Source organism: Carassius carassius, chromosome 14 (genome assembly GCF_963082965.1).
Source record: "Carassius carassius chromosome 14, fCarCar2.1, whole genome shotgun sequence".
NCBI classification, from domain to species: Eukaryota; Metazoa; Chordata; class Actinopteri; order Cypriniformes; family Cyprinidae; genus Carassius; species Carassius carassius.
The window spans coordinates 26,331,434-26,344,645 of record NC_081768.1 but is presented as its reverse complement, the minus strand read 5'-3'; the positions used below and the strand labels follow the sequence as shown (position 1 = coordinate 26,344,645).

General features: G+C 36.1%; 1 protein-coding gene across 1 annotated transcript in view; it reads left to right on the top strand.

Moving 5' to 3' along the window:
* The window catches only part of rps6ka2 (ribosomal protein S6 kinase, polypeptide 2), a 66,311-nt gene extending 53,516 nt beyond the window's left edge, over positions 1-12,795 (top strand). The window contains exons 11-21 of the mRNA XM_059566794.1: positions 305-369; positions 1,140-1,242; positions 1,603-1,733; positions 4,794-4,919; positions 5,113-5,202; positions 6,668-6,826; positions 6,975-7,136; positions 8,050-8,126; positions 10,242-10,359; positions 11,196-11,333; positions 12,296-12,795. Of these exons, the coding sequence (XP_059422777.1) occupies positions 305-369; positions 1,140-1,242; positions 1,603-1,733; positions 4,794-4,919; positions 5,113-5,202; positions 6,668-6,826; positions 6,975-7,136; positions 8,050-8,126; positions 10,242-10,359; positions 11,196-11,333; positions 12,296-12,421 (1,295 nt within the window). The 3' untranslated portion in view covers positions 12,422-12,795. The remainder of the gene's footprint in view (positions 1-304; positions 370-1,139; positions 1,243-1,602; positions 1,734-4,793; positions 4,920-5,112; positions 5,203-6,667; positions 6,827-6,974; positions 7,137-8,049; positions 8,127-10,241; positions 10,360-11,195; positions 11,334-12,295) is intronic.
* The last annotated feature ends 417 nt before the right edge of the window (positions 12,796-13,212 follow it).

The window sequence follows — 13,212 nt, the reverse complement described above, 5'->3', positions numbered from 1 at the left end:
AACCAGACAAACATTCACCATTTAGTTGCGCATTATAGCGTAGCACTTTTAGATTTCTATTTGTTGGGGCTTTAAAAGTTTAGCTAAAGCAAGCGGGACACAGCTGTAGAGGATTTTATCAGAGTGCTTTCAACACTTGTCTGACTTATAGACTGACCCATGGGATTCATGGGAATCTTATCCTTTAAATAGTTTTTTGTGACAGATGGGTTTAGGAGAGGTTTGTTTTATGAGGCATTTCATCCCATCCAGGGATTGTCTGGACAACCTGTTATCTGACTGAATGTTTCTGGATGTTTTGCAGGTGCAGGACCTGATGGAGTTGAAGAAATCAAGCGGCATATATTTTTTGCAACAATAGACTGGAATGTGAGTTCCAAACTTTGTGCATAATACTATGTAATATTTTGTTATGTTAATCTTGAATGTTAGTCTTGAATATGTAGGTTGGTAACTTGCGTGTAATAATGTGACTCGGGTCTCATTCGTAGTATACTGTTTTCCACACAATGCATTGTAAACAGGTTTCTATTAATAAATCCTAAATTACTGAATTCTGCTAACACTTTTTTTAAACCATAAATGCCATGCAAAGTGGACCTCACTGGGTATTTCACTATTTTAAGTGAGATTCCAATCCAAAGAGACCATACTTTTAATGTTCAGTTTGAGGGGAGCTGTGAACAGCACAGGGAATAAGGGAACATCGCTTCACAGGATGTGCAGAGGGCAATTTACCCAACAGTTATTGCACATCATTCCAGCACTTAAAGAAGTTTGAATAAAGTAATCTTTGTGTATCATGTCAGAAATAAAACCAGTTAATTAGTAGTGATTTTCAAAATTACATTTCAAGTTGCGTAGTATTTTTACTTCTCAAAAATACTGTGTACCTTTTAAATAATTTCTTATTATTATTATTTTGAATGATCAACTATTAAAGTAATATTTAAATATCCAGACATAAGTGTAAATGCTCTATGTATTAACTTTTGACTAATCCAACACTTCACATAGCTTTTGATTTTTAATGTTCTATTAAATTACTTCTGAAGCTCCATTATATCTTGATCCATTTTGTCCTGTAACATGTATAACCTCTAGCATGTTGTCTTAAATAATGTATTTTTGGTCAACAGAAATTGTACAGACGAGAAATCAAGCCTCCCTTCAAACCAGCAGTGGGCCGACCAGAGGACACATTCCACTTTGATCCTGAGTTTACAACCCGCACACCGACAGGTGATGAGAATTGATTTTCAGATAATTCACTTAGCACTCCTTTGCTATTTTATTTAAATTATGGCTGGAAGAATCATTGTAAGCCTTTGCTTTCAAGTGTCACAGACAATGTGATAGACAGCAAGCTGGAAACTATTCTTACATAACAGTCTGTGCCCTGCAAGCACAGCGAGAGTGCAAAATCAAATTAGAGTGTACTGCTGCAGCAGAACCTGTTTACCAAGAACCCTCGGGTCCTGCCGCATAGTGCACCCAGTCAATTCATACTGCTCAAATGGGATCAATTGTGTGTTTCCATTCATAGAGAGACTGCGTCCTTGTTGCCTTTCTAAATATGTTTGTATCTGTGTGCGTCTACAGACTCACCCGGTGTTCCACCCAGCGCTAACGCACACCAGCTCTTCCGCGGCTTCAGCTTTGTGGCCTCTAACCTGGATCAAGAACAGCCACTGGCTGAGACCAAGCAAAACTCTGTGAACCCAATAGTACAGGTGAGCGTAAATTAAAAACGTAAATTACATTTTCAATATACAACTACATAGTGAAATGCTAAAAGTAATTGAAAATACCTTCCAACTACATAGTGATGCTAAAAAAACAATTGAAAGGCATTCAAAATACTTTAGCAGCCACATAACGACATGCAAAAAACACTTAAAATACCTTAGCATATGTAGCAACATGCTAAAATCAACACAAAATACTGCAGAATGCATAGCAAAATACAAAAAATCACTCATAATACCTTAATAACTGCATACCGACATCCTTAAAGCCACTCAAAGAACCTTAGCAAGCCTAACGCATCTATAAGCCATTCAAAATACATTAACAATCACTTAGCAACATGCAAAAAACACTTTAAACACCTTAGTGCAAGTAGCGATATGCTAAAATCTACTGCCACTCAAAATCCCTTAGCAAATGTATACCAATTAAAAGCCATTCAAAATACTTTAGCAGGCACTTAGCTATATGCACAAACACTTTAGCAAATATAGCAATGTGCTAAAATCAACTTGAAATGGCCAAAATGCATAGTGAAATGCTAAAAAATAAGTCAAAATATTTAGCAACTGCATAGTGGCATGCTAAAAGCCACTCAAAATACCTTGTATACCATCTAAAAGCCATTCATAATACTTAATATAATACTAGTATTATAAAAGTAACCACGTAGCCACAGTCGACTCAAAATAGGGCATAGTAACACTCAGAATACCTTAGCAACTGTGTAAAAGTACTATAGCAACCACCCACTTCATCTAATCGTCAATGCAGCAAATTTTGCACTGGCAAACATCACCCTCCATTTCTTAAGAAAATTTACAAATGTATTTTCTTTCGTGATGCAAGATACGAGTGAGAGAGGATAAATAAGTAATATTTCACATATGCATGCTTCGCTACATTGAGGGCTATTTGCTGACATATAAGAAATATTGCAGTCAGCCAAGCTAGTTGTTTTATGTATCCGTTTAACCTTGGCTGTACACATGGAGTCAATTCAGGCTGATTCCTCAGGGCAGCAATGCTGCGTTGCACAGCACAAAACAAGAAGAAAGAGAAGGAAAAAAGAGCCCTGTGTTACCTGAAGAGCTGCTTTATTGAAGTGTCTGCTCTGTGGTGGCAGTGACTGGAATGATATGTATTGATTGGTGGGGATGCACTGGCACACGAGCGGATATCTTCTCTGCGGTGCCATTGTTTAGATCATTCTGATCTGATGTGGCATCTGCCGAGCATACGATATTAACTTGCTCTGATAGTGCTCATGAACATGCATGAGTGCAGCTATTTGTGGAGAATTTCTAAACATGTGCCGTGAATTGCTTTTGTTTTCGGGAGGCGTTTCATTTACCTGAAGATGCTGTCGGTTACTTACATCTTTCACGTATATGACTGTTTCACTTTTAGCCGATGATAAATGTATCTCCATGCACTGTTACAAAGCACTGAAGACCAGATTTGTATTTCCTGAAGGAAAAACAATGCTTGTAAAGCAGCAAAAAGTGGTGGTAAAGTTTTAGGAAGTTTTAGGAAGTTTAGGTTTTAGATAAAAACTGAGCTTCAGCCCCTGTCCCCAGAAAAAAAGAAGAAGAAGAAAAGGGATTCTGCTGATCTACATGTGTGCATTTTATGTCTGGAAGGGCAAAATTTGTATAGCAATAGCTTTAAACCATGCCAGTATTTCATTTTTGTCTCTTGTAAAAATGTGAAAATTGTCAACACAAAAGTCAAGTCAAAAGTCTTGGTGGCTTATTGTCAAAAAGAGGGAATTAAGAAAATTAAAAGGAAACTAGTATAGAAAAATAGTTAAATAACTAGAATTTATTGTTCAGTAATGCACTTGACCTATTTTCAAATTTGGTTACACTTTGTTTTAAGGTCCAGTTCTCGCAATTAACAAACCATTAACTACGACTTTTGCCTTAATAAACCCCTAATTTGCTGCTATTGATTGTTAGCAAGGTGTTTGTTAAGTTTATATATATTTATTTACATTTAGTCATTTAGCAGATGCTTTTATCCAAAGTGACTTACAAATGAGGATAGTAAAAGCAATCTGACTGACTGTTAAAACTGAAGCATCATGCTGAAATTTGTGCTTGGCTGCTGTAAACATCAATTCCTGTCTTTGATTTGATTGTTATTAACTCATTTAAACTGAGTGCTGCTTAGAGCACTGATCAGCCCAGGTGAGAAAGTAGATTATCTTGTCGTGGTACACTGTCTTTGCAGCACTAATTTTCAGTTATTTTTATGATTTTTTTCCCCCAATTTATTAAGCACGTCAAAAATAAAAAAACCTTATATCCATATATCCAAACCTGTGAGCTTAATGGTGCGTGGTTCTGTGTAAATGAAATGGGACGTCAGAGTCACCTTGTCGTTGTCAAACCTTGTTGTTTGTCAGCTATGCATGAGTCTCACATTACGTGTGATCGCAGAAGAAATGGACCGAACACAGTTCATTATGCAAATGTTAAAATGATGCAATCCTGAACATTCAACAAGGTCAAGGTTTTTAAAAACAAAAAAGTTGTTAAATAAATAATTTGTTAAAGAATCACAGATTCTTCACAGAAGTTTTCAGTCATTTTCATAAAGGGTGAAAGATGTGGGCCGGTAAGTGAAAGGTCTTCTGGTCAAACCCCTGAAGGGGAAGTGAATGTGCCCTTGAGCAAGACACTTAACCTCATGGACAGGGCCGGAGTGCAGGCAGCCTAAGGACAGCATATTTCAACCCAGTGGCATGACAACACACTGAATCCTTCCAGTGCTTCCAATTAGCCAATCCGTGCATGCTCCTGGAGGACAGTCAGACAGTGTGCTATAAGATGCTTGGGGTTAAATCATCTTCTACAGTAGACACTGAATCCACGCTTCAAAATGTATGAATGCCACTGTATTAGATTACAATAAATGATACAACTGTTCGAAAAGAATGGAAGGTTAATGGAATATGTCCATAGCTGAAGTGATATTGTCATTTTACCACTCATAATATCCAATAAATGATCAGTGATCATGCATGCATTTTATTGCAGCAACTTCATGGCAACAACATTCATTTCACTGACGGCTATGAGTTGAAGGAGGATATCGGCATTGGAGCGTATTCGGTCTGCAAACGTTGTGTCCACAGAATCACCAGTGTGGAGTACGCTGTCAAAGTAAGGATGAAATCTAATCTTTGAAAGCACTGGGTTCCATGCTCTTTGTGTGACAAAACACAGTGTTATTTAGTGAACAGAGGCACTGGCGGTTACATGCAAGCATTTTGATGAATCGGCATAGAGGACAGCTTCACTCAGTGTCAGTCGAGGCTTTATCAGACACCGCTGTGACCAGCCCACTTCATTTCAGATCATTGACAGAGCCAAGAAGGACCCGTCTGAAGAGATCGAGATTCTCCTGCGATACGGCCAGCACCCAAACATCATTACTCTGAAAGATGTGAGTCACACTTTGAAAGAAATGCTACTTTAGTTTAATGAAAACCCCTTACTATGCCATGCAAATGAGTATTTTTGACAATTTAAACTGTGCCCATGATTTTGTGATCTGTATTTAGAGTTTTTTAAAACTGTATTCATGGATTTTAGCTGCTCTGTCTGAATAGGCAGAAAAGATCCATCATTTTAATTTGAAGATGCAATTGTTAAATTTATGGAAGCATGTTTCTACCACAAAATAAAAAATAAAACTAGGTAATTGTGACCTTTTTATCTCACAATTCTGACCTTATAACTCGCAATTGTGAGTTATAAAATCAGAATTGCGTGATATAAACTCAAATTTGCAAGTAATAAAGTCAAAATTTTTCTTATTTGCAGTTTCAGAAAGTGTAGTTTTCAATAATACATTTCTCGTCCATACATATGTTTATTAAATGAATAACGAATAACTAAAATTTTATGAACTATATATGAACTTTTATGAGACAGTTTCCTAGAATGCTCTAATTTGCTTTATATATTATAGTCAGTAAATGTTAGTATTCATTTTGATGATGTTAAGTCTTGACAAGAGCTTGGACAAAACTTAGTTTAGAGAAATGTCTAATCAAAAAAAAAAAAAAAAAAAAAGAAAAAAAAAAAAAAAATATATATATATATATATATATATATATATATATATAAAAAGTATTCTTCATATCAGGGAATAAATAGACATAATTAGTCCAAATTAAAATAATTTTCTTAGTATTTTTGGACTTTTGTTTTTTTTGTACAAATATCTAAACCTTCTTGCATCTATTTCAGAAGCAAAATGACTAGTTTTATGGAAATATTTATAAATATTTTGTTAGCTTTTGCTTAAAAACAAAAAAAAAAATAATAATAAATCAAAGGGAAACCAAGATTATTTTTCTTGCCCCATTGGCAGATATGTTTCTTGCTTTTAAGCAATAACTAACAAACTTTAGATTTTTTAAATACATATATATATTTTTTTCAGAAGCACTTGATTCTCAAGTAAATGTATCTTGCATTAGGTAGGAATGTTAAGATATTTTTAATGGAAAAACGACAAAAATATTTAGTAAGAAAATCTTTTTTTTTTTTTTTGCACTGATAGCTAAAGATCTAATAAAACTCTTCTGTTGTGTGTTGAAATTCCACAAATTCAGTTTCAAATTCCCTTCCTGTCATTCCAGTTTAACTTCCTGTGTTTTGTAGTCAATCGAAAAAAGGAGCACATTCTCAAATTCAGCACTCCAGCCTACTAACAGAATGTTAAATGTCTTTTAAGGCCCTTATCTCAGCTTTCTTACCATGTTAACCTGCATAACTGTTGATCCAGTTTCACAAGTTGTCTGGTTGCGTCTCTCTGCTGATGTCTGTGATTGAAAGCTGCATCACTGCAGTGTGATGGAAAGAGTTATCTGTGCTGTGCTGTGCTGTGCTGTGTGCTGCAGGTCTATGACGATGGCAAGTTTGTGTATCTGGTGATGGAGCTGATGAGAGGAGGAGAGCTGCTGGACCGGATCCTGCAGCAGAAGTGCTTCTCCGAGCGTGAAGCCTCAGCTGTGCTCTGTACCATCTCCAAGACTGTGGAGTATCTGCATTCACAGGGGGTCAGTTTGCATGTGCTCACAGTGGGGACGCTAAATACTTAATTGTTTGGTTGCTACTGATGATAAAAGTGCCATAAAGTTCTAATACAGCAAATGACACAGATTTTAGTCACTTTGTGAACTACATTGTTTCTTCATCTGTGTCCAGGTTGTGCATCGAGACTTGAAGCCCAGTAACATTCTGTACGTCGATGAAACGGGCGACCCAGAGTCCATCAGAATATGTGATTTTGGGTTTGCCAAACAGTTAAGGGCTGAAAATGGTCTGCTCATGACACCGTGCTACACTGCAAATTTTGTGGCCCCTGAGGTACTGACAGATAAAAAAAAAAAAATATCTGTTCAGTGTTATGATTTATTCGTCTCTGAAAAAAAATATTCAATGTTTGTAAAACATTACAATTATTTAAAATAACAATTGCTCTTAAAACATTAATGCTGTTTAAAATTACACTTAAAGATAACCAAACTATATTGCTTGATTGACAGAAACTGCAGTGAGTCTACTGCAGGAATACAGTGTTTTTAGGCACGACCCTGTGCTAAAATCACTGTTTTATCAAAAGTTGATATCTTTAAATGCAACTCATCCAAACAGAATAAGGAATAAGGGTTCATCTAAGGGCCAGTTTTACTAAGCAGGACAAATCAGCGCAGGAGTGCAATTCCAAAAGAGCACCGATGGGTGTGAAAAATTCTGCATGTGATTTACTAACAACACACAAATCGCTATATCTCATTTACATATCAACCAGCACAATTTACCAAGCGCAGTGCAAATTGCTAGCAGTTTTGATAGACCTGGTATTTTGTGACTCCTAGTTGAGGGTTCCAAGTTGTCTTTTATTTCCTTAAGCAAAATTAAAATAACATGGCTTGGCAAACAATATTTTCTGATAATGTGTTCTTCTGGCATTCAAAATAAATTACAAGCCATTACAAGCGCAAAAAGGTTTAAGAGATGCTTTTTTTGGCATTAAATAATGCTGCAGGTGCAAGTCATTTGACAAGCGCAAATGTTAGTAAAACATGTTGCATGATTCATTTTCTACCATAACTTTTGCCTCTGAAAGGGAAACTCTTTCAAATGCATTTTCAATAAGGTGCTAATTCTTCATTGCGCATCTTTAGTAAAACCTGACAGTATTATTTTAATGCCAAAAAAAGGTTTGCGCTGGTGCAAGCTGTTATAAATGTTCACAACAAACCTGTGATTCGTTCAGGTCCTGAAGAAACAGGGATATGATGCCGCCTGCGATATCTGGAGCCTGGGAATCTTACTCTACACCATGCTGGCAGGGTAAGTTGAGTCTTAATAGGATATATGTTACATTTTATATATTCACTACCATTCAAAAGTTAAGGATCAGTAGGATTTATATATTGATTGATTGATTAAAAAAAGATATATATATATATATATAATACAGCTATTCAATACTTTATTCTGTAAGGATCGTTCAATTTAACAAATGAGAACATTAGGACTTTTTGTACTTTAAATTTAAGCAAATAAGAAAGATTTTTAAAGGATCCCATGACAGTGAAAACTGAAGGAATGGCTCCAGAAAAATCAGCTGTTCCATCAAACAAATAAATAAATACCATTTAAAATTAGATTAAAATAGAAAAGTTATTTAAATAGTTTTACTGTATTTATTAAATAAATGTTAATATTGCAGACATTATTAGTTAATCAAATTAAGAATAAGTATCTGTGTCCAAACCTAGTAGTTACAATAGTAATATAGTTAAAAACTTTCAACTTAAAACTTTAAAAAGCAGCTGAAAGTAGTCCTAGTTAAACAAAACAAGCAACAAGTTACCAGTAGCACATAAGAAAAAACCCTGATTCAGGTGTCACTTTGTAACCACGCTGCAATGTTCTTTTTCTTAAAGTGCCCTTATTATGGGGAAAGAAAGGCTCATATTTTGGTTCTAGGAGTCTCCCAAAACAGGCTGACATGCATACAGGGCCATCAATACTAGCATTGTCTTATAATATGCATTTTTTTTTAACTTACAGTATTTGCTCAACGACCCCCAAATGATTTGTTGAATGATAAATTTTTTCAAACCCCTCCTTTGCATGAGTGCAGTGCTTGGTCCGATTGGTCATTTTCATTTCCTCATGCCTGTAATGCCTATAATGCCTGATAAACTGGGAAGTCGTGGCCTAATGGTTAGAGAGTCGGACTCCCAATCGAAAGGTTGTGAGTTCGAGTCCCGGGCCGGCAGGAATTGTGGGTGGGGGGAGTGCACGTAGGCCTACAGTTCTCTCTCCACCTTCAATACCACGACTTAGGTGCCCTTGAGCAAGGCATTGAACCCCCAACTGCTCCCCGGGCGCCGCAGCATAAATGGCTGCCCACTGCTCCGGGTGTGTGCTCACAGTGTGTGTGTGTGTGTGTGTGTGTTCACTGCTCTGTGTGTGTGCATTTCGGATGGGTTAAATGCAGAGCACAAATTCTGAGTATGGGTCACCATACTTGGCTGAATGTCACTTCACTTTCAAGCAGCATTTGTGAGTGCAGTACTCCTTTGTGTACAGCGTTAATACTTATTTTTACCACTAAAAAAGCCGCACCTAGTGGCAAATGAAATGAATTTGCATTTTAATTCATACAAATGTGAAAAGATTAACAAGTGGGCAGGCAATATTCTAATGTTTAATGTTGACATCAACATGAAACGGCTTGGGATTTGTTTTAAAACTTACTTGTTTCAATGATTCAGAGTCGACTTTTTCTTTTGAGAGACAATAACTTTATACACGGTGCACTTTCAGACCTAAGACTTTGCAGGATGTTTTCATTCACTTAGAGCTGCGTTACACACTGCATTAAAGGTCATTTTCAAAAAGCCATAATAGGGGCACTTTAATCTCAGTATGAACAGATTTTTGTTGCTCTAAATGAACTGATAGTGCTCATCTAGGTATGCTAACACTGTTTCTGACATCAATCTGCCCACATTACCAAAAAGTCCTGTCTCAATTTTCTTCATTTTCTATGACATTATGACTGACCTGTCAAAATAAGTAACTTAGAGCTCTCTGTGGCACATCCTTTCTCCCATTGCCCGGTTGAGGGACTAATTTCTAGAGCAGGGTGGAGGGGATTACTAGGTATGTAAGCTGGGTCAAGTCACAGAGTATTGTCCAGGGTACTGAACACAAAGACACAGCTATCACAAGCCAAGCAGCTCTCTCAGTTTAATGTCCCTGACTATGGATTGAGCTTTAAACCTCTGTGTAATCAGAACATTTGGAAAAATGTGTACGCTAAAAATAGCACAGTGGAAATGGGAGTATTACAAAAATCAAAGCCACTCTTTTCTTTCTCTTCTCACCCTTTCTCTGTAAGGGCACATTCACAAGTTCTTTCACACACTCAGCACTCGTTCTGTCCCACAGTTTCACGCCCTTCGCTAACGGCCCTGACGACACACCAGAAGAGATCTTGGCTCGCATTGGGAGTGGGAAATTTGCCCTTTCTGGAGGCAACTGGGACACAGTGTCTGACGCAGCCAAGGTATAGAGCCCATAGACCAGTTTTTTTCTGCCTTTTGACAATATTCATTAATATGGTTGTTAACATATTTTTGTTGTTTAATTCAGTAAATAAAGTAGAAATGAGTTAATATAAATAAACTCTTGAAATAAATACAATTCTACTTAATTGCATAATTAAAAATTTATGTTTTCCTGAAAGAAGTCTTTTATGCTCACCAAGACTGAATTTATTTGACCGAAGATCAAAATCAGTCATATTTTTATATATTATTACATTTTAAAATAACAGTTTTCTATATAAATTTTAATTGAGCACCAAATCATCATATTATAATGATTTCTGAAGGTTCATGTGACACTGAAGACTACAGTATTGATGCTTACAATTCAAGTTTGCCATCACATTAACATTAACATAGTGCAACTGTTGTTTTATATATGTTTGTATTTATTTTGTGAATAAAATACTTTTTTGAAAACATTAAGATTTTTTTTTTTTTTTGTAGTGTATGTCAATATTACATTTCACACTAATAGACAGCAGTGTAGATAGATTATTTAGGCAATAAAAACCATGCAGAGATTCTTTTTGCTTGGTGACACAAACAAAAACTTTTGAATTGTATTATTTGGTTCAAACAGAATAGATTTACAGAAACTATCTTATTGACTCTAGCACCATATTGAGAGAAGGAAGGTTTGGAAAACTAGTCTGTTAACACACTCTTCGCCCAACCCTAGAAATATTGTGCATTCAGTCTAATGTGTGTTTAGTCTTTACCATCAGCTGTGAAGATGCTTCACTTTCTATGATTTCAGCTTCAAAATATGTCATTTTTTGTCATCTTTGAACAGGACATTGTATGTAAAATGCTGCATGTGGACCCTCATCAGCGGCTGACGGCTCCTCTTGTTCTCAGACATCCCTGGATAGTAAACCACGATCAGTTATCTCAGAGCCAGCTGATCAGACAGGATGTGCAACTGGTGAAGGTACTGCTCCTGTCATCCCATGATTCCCATGATTCCAGAGCCACGCGCTGCTATCAAAGTGCAATGTCGCCACCTCATGTTTACCTGTAAAACTGCATCTGTTCCGCTTTACAGATGAAACAAACAACAACAACACAAAAAACTTTAAACCTAAAGAAATTAATTGTTCTTTTACCTTAATTAAAAGGAACTCATTATAATTTCGAAGTTTATAACTTTTAGTCCTGTTAAGTACATTCTGGAGTCATATCTATATACTACAAAAAATAATGTAGAAAATTTGCAACTTTCTATTAACAATGCAAATAGGCTAACCATGTGGAGGGGGAATATAGAGGATAGATATGGCATCAACTGTTTTTATTTTATTTATATATTTATTTATAACAGTGCATAATGTACCATGCACAAAAACTGAGATGTTAAAAAAAGCTACCTTTATTTAATCAAAATACATGAATATTGTAAAGTATAAAAAAGAAAACATTTTCTATTTAAATATATATTTAAAAATGTAATTTATCCGTGTGATGCAAAGCTACATTTTCAACAGTCGTTATTTTAGGCATCAGTATAACGTAATTCTTCAGAAATAATTTTATATCAAAAAAATAATCTGTATTATCAATGTTAAGAACAGTTGTGCTGCTTCATATTTTTGTGAAAATCGTGATACTTTTTTTAGGATTCTTTAATGAATAGAAAGCTTAAATCATCAACATGAGCAATTTATTTGTAATAGTAATCCTTTGTAACAAACAATGTAAAAAAAAAGGGTATACTGTCACTTTTTAATTATTTTATGCACCATTGCTGAATCAAAGAATATCTTACTGACCACAATCCTTTGAACGGTATGAAGTATTGTTGCATCCAATTTTAACTGATCGCAGATCACTATTTGTACTTTGTCATTGTATAAATTATGATATATTAATTCAACCCATGACATTATTTCCTAGGGGGCAATGGCTGCCACATACTCAGCTTTGAATCGATCACCTCAGGCCCCAAAACTGGAGCCAGTGCTTTCTTCTTGTCTGGCTCAGAGAAGAGGCATGAAAAGACTCACATCCACTCGTTTATAGCACTCCAGCAGGACACATGAGCTTTTACAGCTTTAAGAAATGTCAGAGCGTTCCGGCTTCGGACAAGCCACCAGACGACCGCCAGAGCATCCGGAGCAGAGTGGAAAAATTGGATTGACCACAGAGCAATCTCCAAAGAGAGACAAATGATCTGCCAAGTGTCTCTGCTGATGTCAAGAGATTGATGAGGGCCAGATGCAAACATCACAGCTATCAGGGCTCAAAACAGAACTTTTAGAGCATGACACTGGTGTTCTGTGTGTGTGTGTGTGTGTGTGTGTGTGTGTGTTCCACCCCTGTGGACTTCAGGAGTGGCGCATCATGAAGTCTGTAGTTTTAACGGTGCATAACAAAGATCACAGTTATCATTCCCAAACTGTGTGCAGGTGGACGCTCATAACAGTTGCTACCACTTACTGCAGACACTTCAGTTAGAGCCATGTAGAAGATGCTATGGTCTATCATGGTGACAGTGCTGCACCTTTAGCAATGTGCCAGCATTATTAGCATCTTTTGAACATGCATGCCATGTACAGGATGTATTTTTATGACAAACAAATGGTTCTAATGAAAGCACAAGGAACATTGTTGATGTTGTTTTTGTTTTTCTAACCTTCTGTAATGTCCCAGTTCTACTTTTTCAGTTTATCTTTTTGGTGATTTTATTGGTCTTATGTAATGCTGAGACTATAGAAAAGAGCTGTTTTTAATTGTAATGTTTCTATTTTTATTTTATTTTTTTCATATTGCGTATTTGCACCACACTAGTTTTATTTATTTATTTATTTATT